At 39.0% G+C, this 25278-nt stretch overlaps 1 protein-coding gene across 30 annotated transcripts in view; it reads right to left on the bottom strand.

The window, feature by feature from the left end:
- SYNJ1 (synaptojanin 1) overlaps positions 1-25278 on the bottom strand; it is an 87812-nt gene that overhangs the window by 51116 nt on the left and 11418 nt on the right. For all 30 annotated transcript variants that reach the window (XM_082723324.1, XM_082723347.1, XM_082723345.1 and 27 more), the window contains 5 exons: positions 12613-12699; positions 10810-11077; positions 7620-7845; positions 6484-6567; positions 901-962 (listed from right to left, as the gene is read on the bottom strand). In XM_082723324.1, the coding sequence (XP_082579450.1) occupies positions 901-962; positions 6484-6567; positions 7620-7845; positions 10810-11077; positions 12613-12699 (727 nt within the window). The remainder of the gene's footprint in view (positions 1-900; positions 963-6483; positions 6568-7619; positions 7846-10809; positions 11078-12612; positions 12700-25278) is intronic.

Here is a 25278-nt window from a genome sequence, read left to right as displayed (position 1 = left end):
TTTTACCCATTCATCAGTAGATGGACATCTGGGCTCTTTCCATAGTTGACTATTATGGACGTTGCTACTATAAACACTGGGGTGCATGTGTCCCTTCGAATTATTATGTTTGTATCCTTTGGATAAATACCTAGTAGTCAATTGCTGGGTCATAGGGTAGTTCTATTTTTAACTTTCTGAGGAACCTCTATATTGTTTTCCAGAGTGGCTGTATCTGTTTGCATTCCTGCCAACAATGTAAGCGGGTTCCCCTTTCTCTGCATCCCAACCAATACCTGTTGTCTCCTGACTTGTTAATTTTAGCCATTCTGACTGTGAGTGGGATCTCATTGTGGTTTTGATTTGTATTTCTCCAATACCAAGTGATGTTGAGCATTTTTTCATGTGTCTGTTGGCCCTCTGGATGTCTTCTTTGGAGAAATGTCTGTTCATGTCTTCTGCCCATTTCTTAACCAGATTTTTTGTTTTTGGAGTGCTGAGTTTGAGAAGTTCTTTCTCATTCCCACTTCTGTTTCCCTTGCTTTTGGAGGCGTGTCTAGCAAGAAACTGCTGTGTGCTGTCTTTGAAATCTAGTGTGCATTTATTTAACACTTACAGTACATCTCAATTTGGACTAACTATATTTCAAGTACTCAGTAGCCACAAGTGGCTAGTGGTTACCCTATTAGCATATATTCAAAGACGTGGTTTTGAGGCCAAGAGATCAAGACCCACAACCCAGTGCTACCAACCCCAGAAGTCATAATACTGGGTATCACTTTCTTCTGGTTCAATTAGGAGTCAAAAGAAATTTTACTTCAAGCCAAAACAAGCTAAAATGAATCAGTAAAATATAATAACTAGTTTTGTTGCTTAACAATATCAAAACTTATACCATTATATAAAAATAATTAGTTTTACCTGTCAAAAGCAGGGGCATTGGCTTCAAATCCCCTTGACATACGAACACGATGAGATCCCACCTACAAGAGAAACACATTTAATCATACCAAAAGCCAACATGTAGACAATACGTAGTAATTCATCTGTTGAACAAAAAATAGTACATTGAATAATTGATTTTCATTCATATTATTGTTTTTAAAAAGGCCAAGTTCAACCTTTCCTTTATTTTTAAAAACATGACCTCATTAAAAAGAAACAAACAAACAAACAAAACCTAGAGGGGTGCCTGGGTGACTCAGTTGTTAAACTTTGGCTCAGGTCATGATACCAGGGTCCTGGGATGAGCCCCACATGCCTGTTGGGCTCCCTGCTCAGCAGGAAGCCTGCTTCTGCCTCTCCCACTCCCCTGCTTGTGTTCCCTCTCTCTCCGCCAAATAAATAAATAAATAATCTGTCTCTCTCTCTGTCAAATAAATAATCTTAAAAAAAAAATGAAACAATCATAACTAATAACAATTTTTACTTACAAAAGATTTTTTTAAAAAAGATTTCATTTATTTATTTGCCAGACAGAGATCACAAGTAGGTAGAGAGGCAGGCAGAAAGAGAGAGAAGGGGAAGCAGGCTCCCCTTGAAGTAGAGAGCCTGATATGGGGCTCAATCCCAGGACTCTGAGATCATGACCTAAGCCAAAGGCAGAGGCTTCAACCCACTGAGCCACCCAGGTGCCCCCAAAAGATATTTTTAAGAGGTCTTTTGTATACATTACCTTGTTTTAAGCTCAAACTACATGCCTGTGTAAGTTAACATATTACTACCATCTGGGTAATAAAAAAATTGAAATGTAGACAAGTGAAATAACTTGTCCTCTCAGATCAAGAGAACTAATTAAAACAAACAAACAAACAAACAAAAAAGATTCACACAAGAATTCAGGTCTCCTGAACTAAATTTCTACTCTTCCAAGCTGCCTACAAATGCAATGTCTACATATTTTTCTTTGTTATGCTAAATGCTCTATTACTTCTTCTTCATCCAAAGATTCAACAAATTAAAAAACACTGTTCCTGGGGTGCCTGGGTGGCTCAGTTGGTTAAGCGACTTCCTTTGGCTCAGGTCATGATCCTGGAGTCTTGGCAGGGAGTCTGCTTCTCCCACTGACCTCTCTCCTCTCATGCTCTCTCTCTTTCTCAAATAAATAAATAAAATTTAAAAAAAAAAATCACTGGGGCACCTGGGTGGCTCAGTGGGTTAAAGCCTCTGCCTTCAGCTCAGGTCATGATCCCAGGGTCCCGGGATGGAGCCCAGCATCAGGTTCTCTGCTCTGAGGGGAGCCTGCTTCCTCCTCTCTCTCTCTACCTGCCTCTCTGCGTACTTGTGATCTCTGTTAAGTAAATAAATAAAATCTTAAAAAAAAAAATCTATCCTCTAAAAAAAAGTAAAAATAAAAATAAAAGTGATGGCAGATTATTTCCCTGAACTTCACTTTTAAACATTTCCCTCAGAAGCTCTGGTATCAAAGTTCCCCAGAATTCATTCTCCCCAGTTTGAACAAAGTGACTTTGAAAGGGCATGGGAAGAGGGCTACCAAACCAGTCACACAGTTTAACAAGTAAAATCAGAAAATAAGCTCTAACATGCTCATCCAGTTTGAAATTTGAATTAATAGTATTATCCATTCATCACACATCCTTCTCTCCTGAAAGTGAGACAATCTAGTGACTCTCCTGATAACCAGTATTTTCTCTTTGATGTTTTTTCTTTTCAATAAGAAATGATTTTCCTAATGTCACACCTATATTCAAGTTCATTTTATGGTGCTTAATAGTCTTTATAAAATTTTAAAATTTGAAAGATGTGTACCCCAAGACATGAAGCATTTTAGACTGAAGAAAACTCAACAGAAGTCGATACCTTTTCTTTGGAGTACTCTCAGGTAATTGCCTACAACTCTATAAAGGTCCAAGCCTCAGCATTTTTCTACTGATTAATATTTATCTTGCACAGTACTGCCAACTGCCAAAAAGGTAAAAAAAAAAATACAAGTACTGTTTTTCAGGCAATGGTTGTGATTGTTCCCCATCACTCTGGTCTTTGACACACAACTAGCTATACATCATAACTCTTAGTAACACATTGGTTAAACTAGACTGGTTTTATTACTCAATTAGGTTTTAGGACAACTGCCTAAAAAAAATTCTATAATAAAAGAGCTCTTATATTAATGGCGATAAAAGCAGTACTCCAGAAAGTTGTAAGGTTTTAAATAGCCATAAACTTATCCAATTTTTTAAAAGGTTGTACCAAAAATATCTTTTAAAAACAATTTAATTGGGTGGTATGGAACATCATTTTCCATTAATACTACTGCTTCATGTTTACATATTTCTCTAACTTCAATTAGACCCAAAGTTGAGTGTGCAGCACTATATGAGACATAGCTCTGATGAGGCTTTCCATCCTTTAAGGCTAATATAGGTATAATATAATGTCAGAGTAACAGTTTAAATTGTAAAAGTTAAAGAACTTCTGAGAAAGGAAGTCATAAGTAAAATCCATGAGTGTAGTGTGCCACCACTTAAAGTACCATTCTTATCTGTGTAGCACCTTAGAACAACTCCTAGTAATTCCTCAAACTAATTTATATTGACATTTACCTGTTCCGTAAAAGGTCTACCCACCCCAAACAGATGATAAGCTCTCTCTGAATCATCAGTGTAGTCCTTAAATCTGTCAATAGTATACAGTATGCACTCAGTATAGAATAATATACACCGGAGGACCTTAAGTATTTAATGAAGAGATCAGTGTGGAGGAGGGACTGAAGCCATTTAAGGAGACCTGAGTGCACTCTACCGAAGGACAGCAAACTTTAATTTGGGGAGAGAAGATACTTGTTAGAAGACGCAAGGCATGAAGTTGGTTGGACAGGCAGAGGAAAGCAGATCGTGAAGAAAAGGGCGCCTCACAGAGCTGATGAACATAACATAACGTAAGTGGGAAGCACTGCCGGAGAGCTGGGAGGAGACAGTCCGGAAACCGTGAGCGTCTTCCAGGCAAGCAGCAATGAGGAAGAGCCGAACTGGGATGCCAGAGTGGGAAGTGAAAGCAAGGGAGAGTCCCAGGGCCTAGGAGGACGCTGGGTTAAGTATCACACGGCTACCTATGCTGGTTCAGGATTGGCTGTTAGAGCAGACGGGGCTGGAGATGCTTCAAGGTCAACAGAATAACATCAGGTACACAGAAGTTCTCAAATGTGAATGGTAGGGAACTTGGTTAAAAATACAGATTTCTGGTCACATTTCAAGAGATTCTATTTCAGCTGATGTGAAGTTGAGACCATGAATCTTTATTTTAAAATCACCTCAGAGGATCCTTCAAAATCTCACAATTAAAAAAGCCTCAGAGGAATTATCTGTGGGGATAAGAGGCAAGTGAAGGGACAAGTCCCAAGGAATCTCTGTCCGTGCCTTTCGCGAGGTAACACAAACTTCAAGGAACCCTAAAATTAATTCCAGTCCTGAGAATACAAAGGACACCTAACAATCATTTTTAACCACTCTCTATCAAAAGCTCTTGCTTGTTTTTTAAGGGGAAATAAATTTGGGGACTTCGTATTTTATATATTTAAAAATAAATATATATTTTTCAGTTTTTAAAAAGTGATGAAGTATTTTCATTCCTTTCTTACCTATTCTTAAAATGAGGGGGGAAATGTTTTTCTGTAAAAGATACTTATGAAACTAATCTACTTCTGTTCAAAAAAAGGTTGACTTTAAAAACTACTAAGCTAGATAACTGATAACTGGGACAAAAGGCCAGCTCTATGACAATTTAGCAGAATTGTTGGATTGCCTTGTCTTAAAAATTACTATATCAAGAAATGCGTGATTTTAAAATCTGTAGCTTTCAGCCTTTAAACAGTATGACATGGGCAAGATAGACTATGTGGGCCAGCCCCAGAACACAGTCTCACCCAGGGTGGATCACACAATGTAACTTAACTATTCAAGATCCAACCATACTGAATAATCAAACACTATGTTTCTGAGCTTCTAATAAAATATCACAGACAGCAGCTAACAGAGGGCCCGTAAATAGGTTATCCCCATTTCTTAAACTGCCCTGTCTCTAAGCAAAAGAATTCACATTCCTCAAAACAAGGCTTTAGGAATGTTCTTAAAGCAAACATTTCAAACACCCTTCTCTGATCCCAGAGGCTTAGGAGAGGTGAATGAGGGTTGGGATTCTTTCCCAAAAGAGACTTGGGGAGAGATAGACCTACTTAAGTTACCCCTAAATGCCAAGTCAAAATTTTTTACAAGAACTCGGGAATTGTAACTGCTTTCAATTCCTGTTAATTCTTGGCCTGTCTTACGTAAATTGCAGTATTGCAAAGGTTCAAGTGGTCTGCAATCTTTCTCCACTCCAGCTATCCTAAAATGTAAGAGATCTAGCTGTGAACTAAAAGGAGGCAAGATTTTTTTTTGTCCATTTTCTCAGTATTATAGGCTAAAGCATAAAACTTGCTAGACAATACATACTAGAAGTCTAAAATGAAAATAATGTACACTTTAGGGATTAAAGGTTTTTGAATATAAATAAAATGTAATGGGATCAGGAAGGAGACAAACCCTAAGAGACTCTTACTGTCACAAAACAAACTGAGGGTTGCCAGGGGAAGAGGGGGAGGGAGGGGGGTGGGGTTATGGACACTGGGGAGGGTATGTGCTATGGTGAGTGCTGTGAAGTGTGTAAACCTGGTGATTCACAGACTTGTACCCTGGGGCTAAAAATACATTATATGTTTATAAAAAAATTAAATTAAAAAAAATCTACATAAAAATGTAAAATCACACTATTATGGGCCATCTAATAGTACAAACCTACAGGGAAAAAAATCTTATATTTTAAAGATTAGATGTTTACATCAACAAAGTTAAAAATATCAGGAAGCAAATCAGAGAACATATTAAAGATAACAGGTTACTACAAATTATAAAGTAAATTTCAATAGCAGATGTATTATTGATAACAATAGCTAACCCTCACACATGCTGCGTGTGGGTACCATGCATTGGTCTTAGTACTTTTCATTTTATCCTTACAACCCTATGCACAGGAACTACTAATAGTATTATTTTTCCTGTTTTATAGATAAACAAACGGAGACATAGAGGCGTTAAACCACTTGCCCCAGATCATACAGCTAGTAGTGGCAGAGTAGGTATCCAAACTGAGAAATCTGGTTTCAGAAGCCTTTTTTTAAAAACTACATTCTTCTAACTAAAGAGGCTAAATTATTATTTATTAAGATACTGAGACAGTAAATAAGAAACAATGAATATCAAGTGCTATGGAAACATTACAATTTTCATATTAAATACAGCAGTTAATTTCTATGGACATTTGAAAGAACATTAAATCAAAAATATCTAAGACAATTCCACGAACTCTTATATTTAGCCCTCGTTTGTCAATCTATCTAATATTACTAAACTGAGTAACAGAACGATCCAATGAACTGTCCTGAAAGTTTAGAAAACATGGAAAATATTCAAGAGAAAAACACAAGATAAAACAATGTTACACAGATACCTGCAACCCTGGTTGCTCCCAGAACAATGGAACAGATCCCCGGATTTGTATGAAAGAAGAAACAGAGTCATCTAAGTACACAACCTACAGAGAAAAATCAGATATAAAATATTTCCACAAGGTTATTTCCTCTACATAACAAAGACAAATTTACTAACATCTGTTGCCTGCTAGTTTTGTCTTATGACCAGACTCTCGCATATAATTAATTGTCCAAACAAAATATCTAGAAGAGGCAACTAAATAAGTTTGACTTTCTTTTAATAAGTAATAGTTTTGCTGTATATTATCCAAAAAAGAGTAAAAACATAAGCATATGTATCATAACTTTTAAAAAGGAATGCCTTCTAAATCTCAATATTTTACATACTTACCTTTATATTTAATTTTTTTAGGTTTTTTTTTTTTTTAATATTTTTCAAAAACTAATTTGAAGAACTGAGTCAGGCTTGGGGTGTGGCCTGAATTTCAATTCTATAGTTTCAGAGCCAAAAATGTCGTAATTTTAAAAAAATTCCACAACTCTACACATTTCTCAGTGCTCAACAAGGTAAGTGTTATCTTGACCCCTTTATCTATTTCCCCCAGCCACCTGCCCCCTCTGGCAACCACCTGTTTGTTCTCTGTATTTAGGAGTCTTTTTTTTTTGTTTTGTCTCTTTTTTCTTCATTCGTTTTGTTTCTCAAATTCCACATGAGTGAAAACATATGGTATTTGTCTATCTCTGACTGCAAATGCCATAACTTAATTTTAGATGGTATATATATCTACTTTTAAAGCTGGGTTTGATTTAATTTCACAAAAAAGTTGTCTTTTTATTAAGACATTTTTATTAAGTTGTCATGCTCTATAATTGAGGATTTTAAAAATTCAATACCAAAATGTACAGCACTGACAACAGCATGCTAATTAGTAAAATTCTTGTTACTCATTTGAAGAGCCATACCTAAGTTTGTTTATAAATAAGTTTGTCTCAGAGAAGCCTTCCTTAAGGCCAGTAAGTAGCCAAGAACAACCACAAGATGACATTAAAAATGTGAGAAAAGGAGCTCTGAATCAAATGAAAATCTCTGGTTTTATTATTTTCTGGGCCTCTCATCTAATACATGAATTAAGCAATATAAAACACTATATACCTGTTCTGTTTCTACAAAATTAGCGACGTGACCGTCATCATTTGTTCCCCGTACGTTAAACCTGGTCCCAGCTCGTTCACAGCTGAGTCTGGAAATGAGGCAAGCCTTTGCCTGCTTATGAGCAGCATAAATTGTTCTGATTTCTACTCCCCCACACATGAGGCGTAATAGCCAGTCATCACAATTCACACCATAGTGCTTGAGATGCAAGTGCAAAGACTGATTCCTAACAGAAAAAAAAAATAACTCATTAGCTTACTGAATACCAGATAACATAGCATAAGTATTAAAACAATGCTCCTGAAACATTAATTTAATGCTATTCAATTAAAAGGGCCTACAAATAAATCAATTCATTTACATTTACTATACTAGGAATCAGAAGAGAAGGCTAGATAATGCGATTTTTTGGCATATGACCTGTAGGTCTACAGAAAAGAAGCCTATCTTTTATGTTTTTAGTATCTGTGCCCCATTCTGTTGACTTCTTATATAATATATACATAAACTAACTTTTCAAAAAAACGGATTTCATAGGCATATCCCCACCCCACTTTATAAAGCTCTACTCTTAACGCTCCACTTTAATAAAGCTACTTAATTTTAATTTAAATAGCCAATTGAACTAGCAGCATCCATATCAATACGTGTCTAGAGTTTTCCATTACTCCAAATAGTTTAGCACTCTAGGTAACAGAGGGGGCCGTGTTTCCAAACCTTTCTGGAGCAGAAAGTTTTACTCAAACACAAGGAAGCCCAGTGATTAGGAAACACATCAAAGCAGAATCTGGTATGGCTAAAGCAGGGACAGGGGCTGGAGTCCTGCTGGGTTGGCCACCTTCTCATCCTGCTGCCTGCCTCTACTGGGCTCTCAACAGGAACCTTAGTCCTCCAAAAAAAGCACGTGGAATTTCCCAACCAACGGATCATCAAGGAAACTATACTACACAGGAAAACTTTCTGGCTGGTCTCTTCCGATAAAAAAGCATTATAAAAATCAATTTTCTATAATATTGAAGATTGGTTCTTTGAGTTTTAAAACTCTTCTGTTTTATGCAGAAATTTTTTCTTAAGTACTCTGCGCTATCTTGCTGTCTTAGTCATTAATACACAGCACTACTGCTAGACCAGCAGTTGCCCAGCCCTTCTCCAAAGGGTACAGGCTGCAGGACAGGTGAAACAGAGTGGCCATGTGCAGTTCTGGTAAGCCGTCCATGCAAGAAAGCGTAATGTAACTGAGTGGTGAGATTACTGCTGGGCTGACACTGAATCCAATGGCCATTATGTATTTTCAAAATGCGACTTCAGTTTTCGTGCGTTGATCGGAGGCCAAGTTCAAACGTGGCCAGCATATCCGGACACAACATCAAGTCCCATGACATGGCAGAGATCTAGGCAACGTACTTGCCCCCACTAAAAACAAGGGGGATCCTATACGTTCGTGCTGGTAGAGTTTCTCCCTCTGCCATCGGCTGTCATTTTTCTTTCCTGTCAATGTGTTGCTGTTTTATTTCTATTTAAATTTAAAAACAACTTTCAACTGGCAGCAGCTTCAAATCTCCAGTGGAATGACCTGACTTGGGTTTTGAGATAGGTGTTTGTGATGACAAAACTGACATGGCCATATCCTGGGAAATAGCTCTACTAAGCTATGAGAGTAGGTACAGTAAATGCATAAAGCTTTCATTTTTCTATGCCAAGTGAAGCTCAAGAATGTCAATCCTTAGCAAAATTGCAAAAAGTGTAAAAACCAAAACTCATTTTTGGTGACTCTTACTTGTCTCCTGCTAGATGAACTCCCTCAATCTGTGACCTAAACTTGTTGCCACCTCCATCCTTAATTGAACTAACTAAATAAATAATTCCTACTGGTTAAACTTAACAGATGTGCTTAATTGCTGATCATTGAGCCAATGCATCCACTCCTGCTTAAAATTCTAATTATGGCAGGAAAACTTTTATCTCTTAATCTAAGGAATTTGGGCAAAGAATGAGCAGGGCGGAGGAGGGAAAAAAAGTGAGGCCAGCTGCCTAGCCCAGCTGTATCACCTTAAATGTTCAGGGATTTCTATGCCTCCTCCATCATGAAAAGTGTGGAGCTGACATGAGCAGAGCTCTCTGCACTCAGCTGCCCTCAACCCTTCCTTCCCTAGGCCACGGCCATCATCTCCTCCTTTGTGGGGCTCCAAGTCTCTGACTACAGTGCACCAGAGTCTTTTTTCATTCTGCTACTATGCCAGGCCAAAAAAGTTCCACATTAGCTACAAAGTTTCCTCTAAAATTAGTTTCTTATCCTCACATTGTTGTTGGTTTTGAGCCCTCAGACAGACAGCCAGAGCGATGGTTCAGACTCGATGTGCTCCTCAAGGACCATGGGTAGACGGTACAAGGGAGAGAGAAAGAAAATATACAGGAGGAACACCTTGATCTGACCTACTAAGGGAGACCCAAGAGCTGAGAGTCCTGGACTTTGGCCTTACAACATGGAAATAGAAAGAAATATAATTGCTACGTGATGTCAAGGAAAAAAATCAACAGTAATGCTGGCTGTGAACAAGAGAAGCACCATTCTAGAAATCTGGTCAGCTGCAATAAAGCAGTACTGATTAGAGTCACATATGCCTACCCTTCATGCGTACTTATAGTACAGCACATTTACACATGACAATGAAATACATTTGTTACCTACTTAAGTCTTCCTTTATTATAGTATAAAACTTTATCCTAGTATGCCACTTCTTCATAGTCTATTGCTCTTGAATCAAGTTTATCTACCTATAACCTTTAAAACTAAAAATAAGGCAATGTTATCTTGGAGAAACAGTCTTGTCTCTGCTGGAGACAAGATCTCAAAACTAAGACGAGTAAATATGGGAAATGCAATTTGATTATAACTAATTCATTCTTAATTTTAACATAAGTATCTTAAATATATTTCAGAAATGAAAGGTCAGTCTAGATCAAGAAGAGCAAATGGGTCTTGTGTCCCATGGGAACTTCAGTAAGCTGGCACTGGATGTGTGACCCACTCTACTGGATTCTGGAGCAGGGAAGAGCGGTGTGCTCAACCAGCAATGCCCGTCGCTGCTGTCTCTGGAAATAACTGATGAACACGCTATGACCCAAATCAAACTATTGCCCAGCAAGCACATGACTACAAAGGGAAAAAAAATGTTTAACACAAACTCACCAGAAAAATCTATTATCAGTTGTGTGTTCTTGCATGCTACGATGTGCATTAAGACTCAGATCTAAACTAATTCCAGAGGCAGACCATGCAAAATAAAAGTTTCCCGAATTCAAAACTTTTCGCACTTCTGAAATGCGATCCTCATCTGAAGAATCAACTCGTAGTGATATAAATTCAGTGGAAGTAACTCGGAAAACTTCAGATTCTTGAATTTTTCCAACAGACATACACCCGGTGACTAAGACCAGGTAATGTAACATGGTATCACCTGCAAAAACCAAAGAATTAATTGGATTAAAAAGTCCCAATATTTTTCAGATTATTCAGTGTCTCCCAACTTTCTTGTCATGTCTCCAACTTTTTAAATCTGACAGCATGGTTAGTTTAAACTGTCATGGACATGTTTATATTTACAACTGGATTTTGGCAGAAGATGAAAAAAAACCCTTGCTTAAACACATTTAGTATAACGCAGCATTTAAACATTAACAGAGTATCTCACATTGATGAAATTATTCCTCTACTAAATCTGGGGATATTCAAAATTTATCCAGTTAAAAAAAAAAAAATATATATATATATATATATATGTTATCTTCCTCATCTTTCTTTTATGAATGCCAGGAAATCCAGATAAGACAATAAATGTGGGAATTCTTTGTAAATAGCACAGTGAAAAAAAAAAAGGAAAAAATATCAGTGTGAGCTGCTACTGCTGACACATGAACAGAAAGCCCCTGTTAACAACTTATAAAACAATTTGGTTTACGAAAACTTTCACAGAGATTTTTCACTCATTTTGACAAAAATTCTATGAAATTAGCAGAAAGGCGAAATTCAGCGGTGGTGTACTCTGACTGTGGGCTTGGAGCAGGCAACGAAGGCCCTGAATATTGGCTCCACCACTCCACCACTATCTAGACTAAGTTCAGTGTCTTAACATAACCAACCTGAGATATTCTCCTTCATAAACCAGGATTAAAATAAACCTCGCTGGACTGTGAACGGTATACCTGAGACAGTATTAGTTATGCATCTAGGGACAGTGCTTTTTACATTCGAGAGATTCATAACAAATGACAAATCTCCACTTTATACACCAGCCCTCCTCAAAGTATGGCGCATGAGCTGTCACAGTGAGAAGGGTGCTTGTTCCAGAATGGAAACCAACTACCTCAGTTTAGTTTGGCTGACTTTTTATTTTTCCTAGTAAGACTTTATCAGTGATGGAAGCCATGTGTTGGTTTGCATGATAGCGCAAGCTCCTTATCTCATCACAGACCAATAACAAAATGGTTCACGGACTGGTACCAGGCCTTGGGCCACACCTGCAGCCATGCTATACAGACAAACTGGTAATCACAAAGGTTACTCTGCAGCCCTCGGTGACACTAAGTGGCAGAGAGAGACTCAAGCTGAGATCTTTTAAATACAAAGCAGATGTCCTTTCCACTATAAACCAGAGCAATCAGCATGGTCCTCACTAGGACATCTTTTCCTAAAACACTGCACCAAAACCAAACAAAAAAGGGCAATACCTTGATTTTCTCTTTTGACAACAGATACCGATCTTAAATGTTTAAATAGGACAAATGTCTCTGGAACTTAAAATCAAGAGCCTGAGTATGTAGCATGCCTCTGTAACCAACAAACATTTTCCCAAGATTAGCGTAATTAGGGTTTAAAAGATGTTACCGTGCTTTTAGTTCAAATACAGAGTATGAAATTGTATGTAAACAGTCTCTCAAATCCTTAGAATTAAAAATATGGAAAAAGATGAATTATATTGAATAACAAACTTACCAAGATTTAATCGTAAAACACCTAAGAGTCCATATGCATCCAGTACTTTGGAGTATGTACCCTTGATTGCCTCTTTTTCTGCAGATGCTACAAAAAAAAAATTTCAGGGTAAGAAAAATGGCCTGAGACATTAGATTCTATTTAGCTTTGCCAGAGTCTCAAAAAAAAGCTGCTAAATTGAAATCTGATTCTTTTTTTTTTTTTAAAGTAGGCTGCATACCCAGTATGGAGGCCAATGCAGGGCTTGGAATCCACAACCCTAAGATCAAGACATGAGCTGAGATCAAGAGTTGGACAGTCAACCAACTGAGCCATCCAGACGGCCCTGAATCTGATACTTAACCTAAATGTATCACATAAACTATTTTCTCAACTAGTAACTCAAATGTCCTACTTGAAGAGTCAACAACTTGTCCCAGCACCACTGATGAATTAATCCAGCTTCTCCCAATGATCTGAAGTACTGCCCTGAATAATACTTGCATGTTTTGGAGGTTGTTTTTGAATCTTCTTCTTTGTCCACTGATATGTTTGCCAATGTTTACTACCACCACTACCCTGGGTTATCATACCCCTAGTGGACATTATCCAACCCTTTTACCTACAATCTTTCAGAATCTGGCCTCAACCTTCTCTTTCTGCTTCTGCTTCATTTTTCATTACTCCCACAACCTGCGTTCTATGCTCTCATCACATTAAACGGCCCATTAATTAACCAAACGTGCTCTTTTATACCCCAGCACCTTTGCACAATTCTAACTTTCCTCTTGCAAGGCTCCACTTAACCTTCACCTTAAATAAACTTCACCCAAGGCCACTTTCTGGAAACCTCTCTTTACCTCTACAGGCACAGTTCTTTCACAGAACTCCCTCTCCATGCTGCCGAAACATTTCCTATAGACCCATCACTTGTCTTTCCCATTAACCAGCCTGATCCTAGAAGGTGGGAGGGAACACTGTCCTAAGCATCCTGTCATCCCTGACATTTAGAATCGGGCTTGAAACACAGAAGATGACAAATGTTGAAATGATAAAAGCTAATGGCAACACTTGACAACAGAGTTTAGCGTAGGAACACAGATCTTCAGTTTGGCCTTTGTCTTGATTCATTTCTTCATAATGTTGATGTTATCTTGCCATTGAATATACCCCCACAGAATCATATCCCTAGGTCAGGGTGTTGTGGTTACTCTATTGAGAAACAAAAACAAATCCTGAATCTTTAAAGGAAAACTCTTCCTAGAGCAACTACAGTTACTAAAAAGTTGACCCCAAAACTCCAAAGAAATATAAGCCACCGTTGTATCTCAACGGACAATTCCAAAGAATTCTAAAGTCCACCAAATCCAGAAAGGTATGATCCTCTTTCTCATTCTCTCCTTTCTCTTCTGTTTCATTCCTTCTCTACTGTTCTCCCTTTCCACTCTCTATTCCACACCGCCAACTCACCTCCTGGCTGACTAGTTCACTCCTCATCTCTTGCCCCATACCCCCTTTTCCTTTCCTCATTCATCTCCTATACAGAATTATAGTAGATTTCAGCAATAGTATGTGTTCCACATTAGAAAAGCATGTTATGGGGCCTCTGGGTGGCTCAGTAGGTTAAGCGTCTGCCTTTGGCTCAGGTGAGGATCTCAGGGTCCTAAGATCCAGCCCTGAGTGGAGCTCCATTGAGCAACCTGCTCAGTGAAGAATCTGCTTCTTCTCCTCCCTCTGTACCCCCCCCGAGCTAGTGCCCACTCTTTCTCAAATAAATACATAAAATCTTAAAAAAGAAAAGAAAGCATATTATTAGATCCTTATGACCTTCCCACTTCCTGTCAATCTTTATGGCCAAAAAAAGGGCTATCTTCTCTGCCTACTGCTTTGCCGAATACTTCTGAGTTCTTTGTATTAGAGAGCTTTTCCTTTTCCGCCAGAGCTCTTCTCCAGGGTTCTACAGACCATCTCATCTTCCCTGCCTCCTTCACCTCTTTTCAGACCATCTACTCATAAGACTTCTTCTTAGTTAACCCATTTCTGTCTTGGAGTGAGTTGTGTTCTGCTAGCTGGCAGAACACGCTAAAACTAATTATTCAATTAATCACTCAATTAGCAGATACTGTCATAATTCTCTAGCATGATCATTAAGTGTGGGCCTTTACCTTTATCAAAGCACCCCAAATGAAATTAGGGAGTAAGATTTCCCTAAGCCATTAAAGTTATGGGGATTTGTATTTCATTCTGCATTTGTAGAGTTCTTTTTATGATTACACCATATAGTTAAATAACAGTTACTCCTAACATTAAATGACAAGCGACACATATACAAAATGTCACATTAATTTTAATTATATTTTGTAAAGTAAATCAGGACTGCCCATCCCTAAACACTCCCTCATTAAGAGTACTGTATACATTAAGGCAAACATTAGGGGCGCCTGGATGGCTCAGTTGCTAAGTGTCTGCCTTTGGCTCAGGTCATGATCCTAGAGTCATGGGATCGAGCTCCACATCGGGCTCCCTGCTCCATGGGAAGCCTGCTTCTCTCTCTCCCACTCCCCCTGCTTCTGTTCCCTCTCTGGCTGTGTCTCTGTCAAATAAATAAATGATATCTTTTTTTAAAAAATGAAGCAAATATTAGAGATTTGTTATATCTCTGATGACAGAAGGCATGGCTTCCAGAGAAAATTATTAGAGTTTTAGAGGTTACATGCTCTATGTATTTAACCCCACTAATACAGTAATATAGATATTACTAGATGTATCCGTTTCAGCACCTAAATCATTATTTAGGTTCAAATACCAGCAACCAGTAAAATTAAAAAGAAAATGAATTTTAATATTAAGCCATTACCCTCCCTTAAAAACAACAAAAAAGTCATAACTTAAATTACCATGCAACAAAATGGTCTCTCTTCTAATAATATATAATAATGATCTTTTCATTAACTGTGCTCCAAATATCTGAATATGTCATGTCTCTCAGGCCCCATGAAGACCCATCTATGAAACTGTTATCTGATTCAAACACGGCAACAAGTGTCATTTACACTTTTATGTTATATTCTAAGACTCAGGAAACAGGCCTACACACAAGCATACAATTTAAACTGAAGTGCTTATTCTTAGGTAAAAGTATGCTAAAGGAAAGGAGAAATAATTTGAAGAGTAGATATCACTTTCCTTCCAAAGAATTTTTTTGCTTTCTCCTCAAACTATTAAATGAAATTTTAGAGTGATGAATGACATTTCAGCTGAGCTATCTATATATTGCTTCTGTGGTGATTACGACAGAACACATATTATTCAATTTTACCAACACCCCCATGGGCAAAATTACAACTATTTCCCTCTGACATGAGGAAACAGGCTTAGAGAGGTTATCAATTTGTTACTAACTTGCCTAAGCGTCAACAGCCTGAGTCAGAGAACGCAGCTTCAGGAGGGAAGGGCTTTTGCCTAGTTCACTGCTCTATCCCTAGGGGCCTAGCTCAGTGCCTGGTGCTCAGCGGGAGTTCAAAGATTTTATGTTCAATGAGTTTGTCAATGAAATTTCAGAGCCATATGCAATTTTAACTCCAGACACTTCCAATTCCCTAAGAGAAAACCATATTCTTCCTAAACATCTTTTCTGTAAAAGACTGTAATGCTTCATGCTTCAAAGGCTTGGGGTGGAACTGAGGGAGGTCTTTTGTAGGCGGACAGAGCCCAAGCAGAGTAAGAACAACGGTCCCGTGCATGGATTTGAAGAAGAGGAAGAGAGGGCGTCCACTTGGGGGAGGGATAGGCTGGGATAAGTCTGAGCGGGGTGAGGAGGGTAGTGCCCACCAGGGATGTTGGGAGTTGCCTGGTATGGTAGGTTGACGCTTGGGTAGGGCAGGGAGGGCAGGGTGCACTGCAGGGAAGCCCAAGGCAGGGTGCAAGAGCCCATGGGCCAAGGGGGGCACCCGTACGTTGGAGGAGGCTGCAGAGGCAACAGAAGAGTGGCTGGTCATAGAGGGGAAGGATCAGGATAACGGGGACCAGGTTCCTCACTGTCAGAGAATGAGAGTGCAGTACGGGAAGAGAGAAAACTAGAATGGGCACTCCGGCCTTGAGTGAAATTGGAATTACCAGTGTGAACTTGTAGTTTTCCAGATGGACTGAAAACATGGATATAAGTGGGTGTGTATAACCATTTATACATATTCACACACAATTATATATTCTCCTTAGCTCTGTCCATCGACAGGGCCTGAGATCAGCAGTACTCCAATGGTGATAACCACAGCCAGCACCCAGATCTTGCTTTCTAATACCATTCTCCACTGTTAAGGACTCCTTGGAGAAATGGCTGGTAACAGGGCAAAGGCGGCACAAGTTAAGCCTGGAATATATTCTTGTGCCAGAAAGAAAGTGCTCGAAGAATAATGGAGACATGCCATCAAAATACAGAAGCCAGCTTGAAGGGGCTTCTACTAGAGAAATCTGGAACAATTTGAGCTTTAAAACAAATTATAATAGGAACAGGATTACAGCACACCGAAAAAGGCCATAACCAGAAGTGTGATGAGTAATGGGGATGTTTATAGGCTCTCGAAGTACCGGACATCAAAACACTTTTTATACAAGAGAAGGGTGTCTTCCAGGGACCATCTTAACCAAAGAATCAGAGTGAACACCCAACGGTAATGGGATAAGACAAAATCGTGTGCCCCCTGACAGGATACCACAGAAAGGACACAGCACCACTTTGGTAATATTCCTGCTGATACAGAACCTCAACCTGAGCACGAGGAGCCATGAGACAAACTCACAGTGATGTACACTCTGCAAAACAACTGGCCTTTATCTCCAGAAGTTTTAAGGTTATAAACATCAAAGATTGGGGCACCTGGGTGGCTCAGTGGGTTAAGCCTCTACCTTCGGCTCAGGTCATGATCCCAGGGGCCTGGGATCGAGTCCTGCATAGGGCTCTCTGCTCAGCAGGGAGCCTGCTTCTCCTCATCTCTCTCTCTGTCTGTCTCTCTGCCTATTTGTGATCTCTCTCTCTGTCAAATAAATAAATAAAATCTTTTAATAAAATAAATAAATAAATAAATAAACATCAAAGATTGAAGAACTTCTCCAGATTTAAAGGGAATAAAGCGGCATGACAATTAATAAAATGACAAATCTGAACTGTATCTTTTTGTTATTATGAGTCATTGGGACAACTGGTGAGCTTGAATGGAGTCTGAGATTAGACAGAAGTACAATGTAAACTTTTTTGATGGTTATATTGTAGTTATGAAGGAGCAATTCTTTCTAGGAAATAAGTAACAGTATTTGTGGGTGATGGAACATCATGTCAGCAAGGTATTCTGAAATAATTCAGAAAATAGTTCCTTGCACTGAACTTCAGCTCTTCTGTACCTTTGACAGTGTTTCCAAATTTTTTTAAAGAATTGAATGTAATCATCAAAAATAAATTTTAAAAATACACATGCACTTTCCTAAATTAAGAAGGTTTTATCTCTACATAGTACTAAGATAAACTCTTACAGTACTATGTTATCCCCTCCACATACACTTTTTTTTTTTTTTTAAGATTTATTTATTTGACAGGCAGAGAGGCAGGCGGAGAGAGAGGAGGAAGCAGGCTCCCTGCCGGGCAGAAAGCCCGATTTGGGACTGGATCCCTGAGATCATGACCTGAGCCGAAGGCAGAGGCTTTAACCCACTGAGCCACCCAGGTGCCCCCTCCCCATACATTTTTTAATGGGGGAAAAGATCCCCTTATTTTATGAAACTCCATGAAATATAGAGAAATACACGCTGTAAGAGGGAGAGACTTAAATTATTGTCCTATTTCTCCGGTAATTTTTAATTCTAGAAAATAACCTGGGAATCTTCCACTATAGAGATTATTTAAAATAAAAAAGCCATACTACTTTAAAATAATGTGTATAACTTTTAGATAAAACACAGAATGTACAGATCGTTCACTCACTCATCCCCATCTTTCTTTTTCCCTAATACTTTCCCCTTGCATCCTACACTGCAGCCAAAATGAATAAAAAAGGAATAATGGGTGGCTCCTTCTGTGCGCCCCACATTGTTTTCCCTCTCCCTTTGTTCACAATGTTCTTTCCATCTGGAACACCCTTTAGTCATCTTTTGTGTTTCCAAATATCACCCATCCTTCAATACCTAACTAAAATGCCTCTTCCTTCTTGAAGTTTTTCCCTGATCACGCTGGAAGTAGATCTTTCTTCCCATTGCTTTATATCTCATTCACTTTAATATGAATAGCAACAGAAATTGTCTCATTTCTTTTTTTTTTAAAAGATGTATTTATTTATTTGAGAGAGAGCACACTCACGCACACATGCGTGGATGTGTGCACACAAGCTGGGGTGGGAAGAGCAGAGGGAAAGAGAAAAGGAGAGAATCTCAAGCAGATTCCCTGCTGATGGGGGAGCCCAACCTACAGCTCCATCTCACCATCCTGAGACCATGACCTGAGCCAAAATCAAGAGTCAGACACTTAACCGACCCACCCAGGTGCCCCTCGTTTCTTTTTATCTCAACGCAATACCAACCTAACCACAGATGCTGAACACCAAGACTATTAAATATTCATCTAATAGACAAAAAATCCGGGAGCTATAGCACAAAAGGGAATGTTTTGTGAGTTTTAAAATAATACTTAAAAAGATAAACATTTAACTTTACTACCAGCATCCGAATGCCCTAAGTTTAACAATTCCTCACAGTGACATCTGGAAATGTTCAAATGTGATCTCTATGGCGGTACCTCTAGTGGCGTGAGGGTGGGAATGGGAAGGTAGGGGTCGGGAAGACAGGCCTTGTTAAATGATTTCTAACCAGGGCTTAAACTAGTGGAGTTTATGCAATGGTAGGATGTGTCAAGAGCCCCGAGGAAAAAAGAGTGAAAGAATGAGAGGACATGAGAGTTCAGGGGGAGAGTTCAGGGGATATGGTGATACGAAGTTCAGGTTACTACTTGCCAGGGCTGTCTTTCAAGGTTGTCTACTGGGCTTTCAATGAGGGCAACACCCTGCTCTGCATTTTTTTTTTCTCCTGTTCATGTTGTTTAGTAAATAAGATGCTAGGAAAAACAAACTTTTCTTTTTTTACAAGTTACTGATTTCTAACCACCATCCAGACCTTGAGCAGCACAGCTCAGGTAAGGAGGCCTGTACCTCTTGAGCTCACCTATTCAACATGTAAAGTAAGGAAGAGCCCAACCCCCAGAGTTACTGCTCTAGCACCGCAGGGAAGAAGAGTACCTAACTCCCTCAAGGGCTTATTTTAAGGAGAAAATCTCTTCTTCTCTCTTTCCTTATTATGCCCAACACTACCATTCACTAGGCTTTCAATTTCTTCTTAACTTTCCATCTAATGTGAACATGTAGTTCCTGAGACATAAAGCTACCTTATGCATAAATCTATTAATTACATTTTTCAACATATCCAGGCATCCACAGAACTGCTAATCTGAAGGCTCTCTGATTCCAATCCTAGTGAATATGTGAATATGAATAAGGTCACAGAACAGAATTTAAAGCAAAATAAAACATGTGCCATAAACACTTATTCTCATAAAAAATATTTATGGATGAAATTACATGATATCCGGAACTTACTTTAAAATAAGTGGGGAGGGGGAACTAGTGGACAGGGATATAGATAAACACAAGAGTCCATGAGTTGACAATCATTGAGGATGGATGACAGATATATGGAGTCAGTGAAACTACTCTCCCTTCTTTGATAAATGTTTGATACTTCCCAAAATCAAATGATAAAATTTATTCTGACAATATTCTTTGGCATGCTGGGTAAGTTCAGAAAGAAGAGAAAACAAGGTAACTCTGGACAGTTAGTAAGAGCGGAGGCTACTGAAATTCTAAGCGATCTGGGAGGTGCTTTCCTTCAATTACCCTAGACCATAAGTACACTCGTCAAAAGCTCAATGGGCATCTGGACTTTCATTATTTGAAAGGAAGCAGTTAGTACTACTGCCTGTAGAATGACCCCATAGGGCATGCCTGGGTGGCGGTGAAGTATGCAACTCTTGATTTTGGCTCAGGTCATGATCTCAGGGTCATGGGATTGAGCCCTGTGTCTGCACTATGCTCAGTGTGGATTCTGCTTGAGAGTCTCTCTCTCCTCCTCCCTCTGCCCTTCCCCCTACTTGTATACACATGCATGTGCTCTCTCTCTCCCTCTCTCCAATAAATAAAATCTCAAAAAAAGAAAAAAAGGATGACCCCATAGCTTACTCTCAGGCCATCATATAATCATCAATGATAAATACATAATAAATTGGGAAGGAAGACTCTGCAATTACAGAATGAAGACCCCGGGAAAGGTAAATACTGCTGTACTCTGCCATAAATGTTTTCCTTATTCATCCTAAATCCCTTAGCTTTAGTATCCTCCTCTGTTGAAAACAGCCTTGGAGAATAATGAGCTGGCCCCGGCTCGTCACAGAAGAGGTTGAGAAATACTGAAAACTACACTAAGCCATGAAGTAGTAACATCCAACACCTTAATTCGGACAACTTAACTCACTCAGTATTTTAGCTCTGTGCTGCTTTCAAAGTTCTTATAACCGAACAGATTATGACTGAACGTAGACCTAACCTACGTTTCCTACCAAAGCAACAGGAAAGGAATGAAGAGAGAAGCTACAGAGATGATCTATTTAGAGACAACAGAAAACACTCAAGAGTCTAAATATATCAATTGGCCTTTATCAAAACTTAATATACTAATTGTCCTCTAGCATGTTTCTCAGCACCCTCCTTTGCTGGAGTGACTTGCTTTTATAGCACTGTATCATATGACATCATCAGTATTATTCAGCATTATTGGTAACACATTCTCTTCTCAAATTAGAATATCAGGCAAAAAAAAATGAAGCATAAGCTCATCTCTGGGAAGTCAGATGAAAACACAAGCATATACCTATTTCTTGGTTCTCATGACTGTGACTCTAAAACAGAGGTTTATTAAACATAGGATAACTGATGATCAGACCTGCACGGCCAACTCTACCACCTGAGCAGAAAGAAACAGAATTCACTTATTATCTGGGATCCCCAGGTGATTACAAAGTCATCTGTTTTAAACTCCAATGGTACTGAGGATTAATTTTAAATGTAAATTTCTCTAACTTCTGACAATTACAAAAATTCAAACTAAACAGGGGCGCCTGGGTGGCTCAGTGAGTTAAGTGGCTGTCTTCCCTCAGGTCATGATTCCAGGGTGCTGGGATAGAGCCCAGGGAGCCTGCTTCTCCCTCTCACTTGTGCTCTCTCCCACTCTCTCTCAAATAAATAAAAAAGATCCTAAAATAACAATAATAATAATTTAAACTAAACAATGAAGCTACCTAATGAAGGTCCTGCTAACCCAATGTCAACATTCGGCTGTGGCTCCAACCTTCCAGACAGGCAGCAAACTGTCTTTTTTTTTTTTTTTTAAGATTTTATTCATCATTTGACACACAGAGAAAGACCACAAGCAGGCAGAGAGGCAGGCAGACAGAGAGGGGGAAGCAGGCTCCCTGCTGAGCAGAGAGCCCGATGCGGGACTCAATCCCAGGACCCTGAGATCATGACCTGAGCCGAAGGCAGAGGCTTAACCCACTGAACCACCCAGAGCCCTGCAAACTGTCTTTCTTCAGCTGATACTCCAGACCAAACTAGAGAAAGTCATTAAGAATGTGAAAGCAAGATTACACATTAGTATGCTCTTCCTAGAATCACAATTTGCCTGTGGTTGCGAGCACTGCAGTTTGTGGTTGGCTTATTTGCATACAGGTATCACTTTGGGGTAGTACCAGAGAGCCTCTCGTCAGAGGATCCTAGAGACGGTGCAAAACAAGCCACTCATTTTCAAAAGAAAAAACTAAGAATTTAGGTGATTCATCCAAGATTGTGTAACTACCTGGCAGTAAAGCCACTTTCCATTTTCTCATACATAAAAAGAAAAATTGTTTTAAAAGGAAAAGGTTCTCTTTGTAGAATTAAAAAATTAAAATTCCAGTTGAAAGACATTAAACTCTCCAAATTGATGTTCTGTATAAACAGCAAATCCCAATGTTGGCAACATTTCAAAATAATAGTAACCTTTCACTCATTACGTAACAAGTATTTATTGAATGCTTACCATGTACCAGGACACTGGCAAAGTTCTACAAAGAAAAAAAGCCGGTGCTCTGACACCTTTTAATAGGAAGATAGCTATTATGTAAGTAATATATGCAAAATCATAAATGATAGCAAGTACTATGATGGAGTTACGACAGAGTACAACAGGAAGACCTAATTTAAAATTATTGGGGGGACAGCAATGGATAGGCTTGCCTGCAGATGTGCCCTTTAAGTTGAAATCTGAAGAATAAACAAGAAGTTAGCCAAATGAAGAGTGGAGGGAAAAACATTCCATGCAACATACAAATACTTTATGACCCAGCAATCCCATTCCTAAAATACATCCAACAGAAATGTGTATGTATGTGCACCAAAAGACATTTATAAGCATGTTCATACTAGTATCATTCATAAAAGAAAGAATTAGAAGGAAATGTCAACAGAACCAATACTGGAATATTTATACCACGGAATACCACATAATGAAAACTTTTTTTTTTTTAAATACTTTATTTATTTATGACAGAGAGAGATAGCAAGAGAGGAAACACAAGTGCAGGGGAGCTGGAGAGGGAGAAGCAAGGCTCCCCACTGAGCAGAGAGCCTGATATGGGGCTCAATCCCAGGACCTTGGGATCATGACCTGAGCTGAAGGCAGGTGCTTAACGACTGAGCCACTCAGGGGCCCCAACAATGAAAACTTTTGCCACCTGCTACAACACAGATGATCTCCCAGACAGAACACTGAGAGAAAGAAGCCGGCCCCAAAAGAATACATATTGAATGATTCCATTTACGTTAAGTTAAAAACTGGATAAAACTAATCTATGATGTGGGGTGCCTGGGTGGCTCAGTTGGTTGGGTGAATGCCTTCAGCTCGGGTCATGATCCCAGAGTCCTGGGATCCAGTCCCACATCAGGCTCCCTGCTCCATGGGGAGTCTGCTTCTCCCTCTGACCTTCTCCTCTCTCATGCTCTCACTGTCTGTCAAATAAATAAATTAAAAAAAAAAAAAAAACCTAATCTATGATGTAAGAAGTCAGGCAGTGATCATCTCTGCAAATCATAACAGAGAGAATAACTGGGGAGGAACGCGAGGGAATCTTCTGGAAAGCAAGTAATAATGTTTATTTCTCAACCCGGCAGTGGTAACATGTATGTGCTCATTCTAATAATTCATCGCATTCTACATTTATGATTTACGTATTTTTCTAAATGCATAAACACATTTTTAAATAAATACTGAGCAGAATAAACAGCATATGTGAAGGCTCTGAGATCAGAAATAATTGGGTACATTCAGAACTAGAAGGCCAAAGTGGCTGGAATACAGAAACCAAGAGGCAAAATAGTCTTAAGCTGAAGAGGGAGGCAGAGACTCAATGATATAATGCAGATCATCTTAAAGAGCTCGGATTTTAAGTTCCAAGTGGTCAACCATGAAAGGGGCTTAAACAGGGAAACAATATGATCTAAATTGTATTTTTAAACAGACTGGAGAGTGGGGGAGGGGAGTGGAAACAGGGAGAGCAGTTAAGGAGGCTCTAGGAATGATCCATGAAAGGCACTACAGTGGCCAGACAGTAGCAGAACCAGCTAAAATGGTGACTTGCATGGATTCTCAGTGAAATTAGAAGGTTGGGCACACTGGACATGGTAATTGAGTGAATGTGTGAAGCTGGAGAGGAGGAAGTATAGAGGATGACTCTCAACTTCTGGTTTAAACAACAAGGTGGATGGATTGCAATCCACTCTGATAAGGGAGACCGAAGGAAGAGCAGGTCTGAAGGAGAGCAGAGATCAATGAGACTATTAACCCAGGACCACCTATTCCAACCTTTCCATACTGTGTAGTCCCCATTCAGGTTAGGGTATCATGGAAACCCAGACAATGATAGTAATCTCTACCTTATTTTGCTAATCAACAGCCCAATGCAAATTACTTATGATATTTCTACAACCACAGCAATTCAATCAGGAAAGGACACAAAACTCAGTTTGATCCAGTGCAAGGGGAAGAGCATTTTCCTTTTTTGGGTTTCAATCCATTCTCTCTGATGGAAAAAGCTGGATTTCAACTGTGTCATCCAAAATAAGTAATTATTCTACCCAGCTCTGTATCAGTCCCACACAGCTTTGCAACATCCACAAATCTGGTAAATACACTTTCCATCCATTCCCCAAGAGAATGATGAAATCATTCAACAAAATAAGCAAAAGACATGGGCCCAGTGCTGACCAAGGACAGACCGCTAATGAGCTAGGAATTTACTTAATTATAAGATTCATTCTTCCTATATTTCACACAAGGTTCTTAGGATTACAAAACTTTATTTACCTACATTTCAGTAAGGTACTCAACAGACTACACCATCCTATGGTCTACTAGTGAACAGAATATGTTAATATATAAAATGAGGTTCAGAAGGTTGTCAGAGAAGGCCAGATAGGGAGAAGGGACTTTCATCCCTAACGGCCAGTAATAAGATACCACCCACCTTAGTGTTAGTGGAGATACAACTCAAAATAAATATTG

This window comes from Mustela nivalis, assembly GCF_964662115.1.
Source record: "Mustela nivalis genome assembly, chromosome: 1".
NCBI lineage: Eukaryota > Metazoa > Chordata > Mammalia > Carnivora > Mustelidae > Mustela > Mustela nivalis.
Note: the sequence above shows the minus strand (reverse complement) of the source record. Positions and strands in the feature narration are given on the sequence as shown.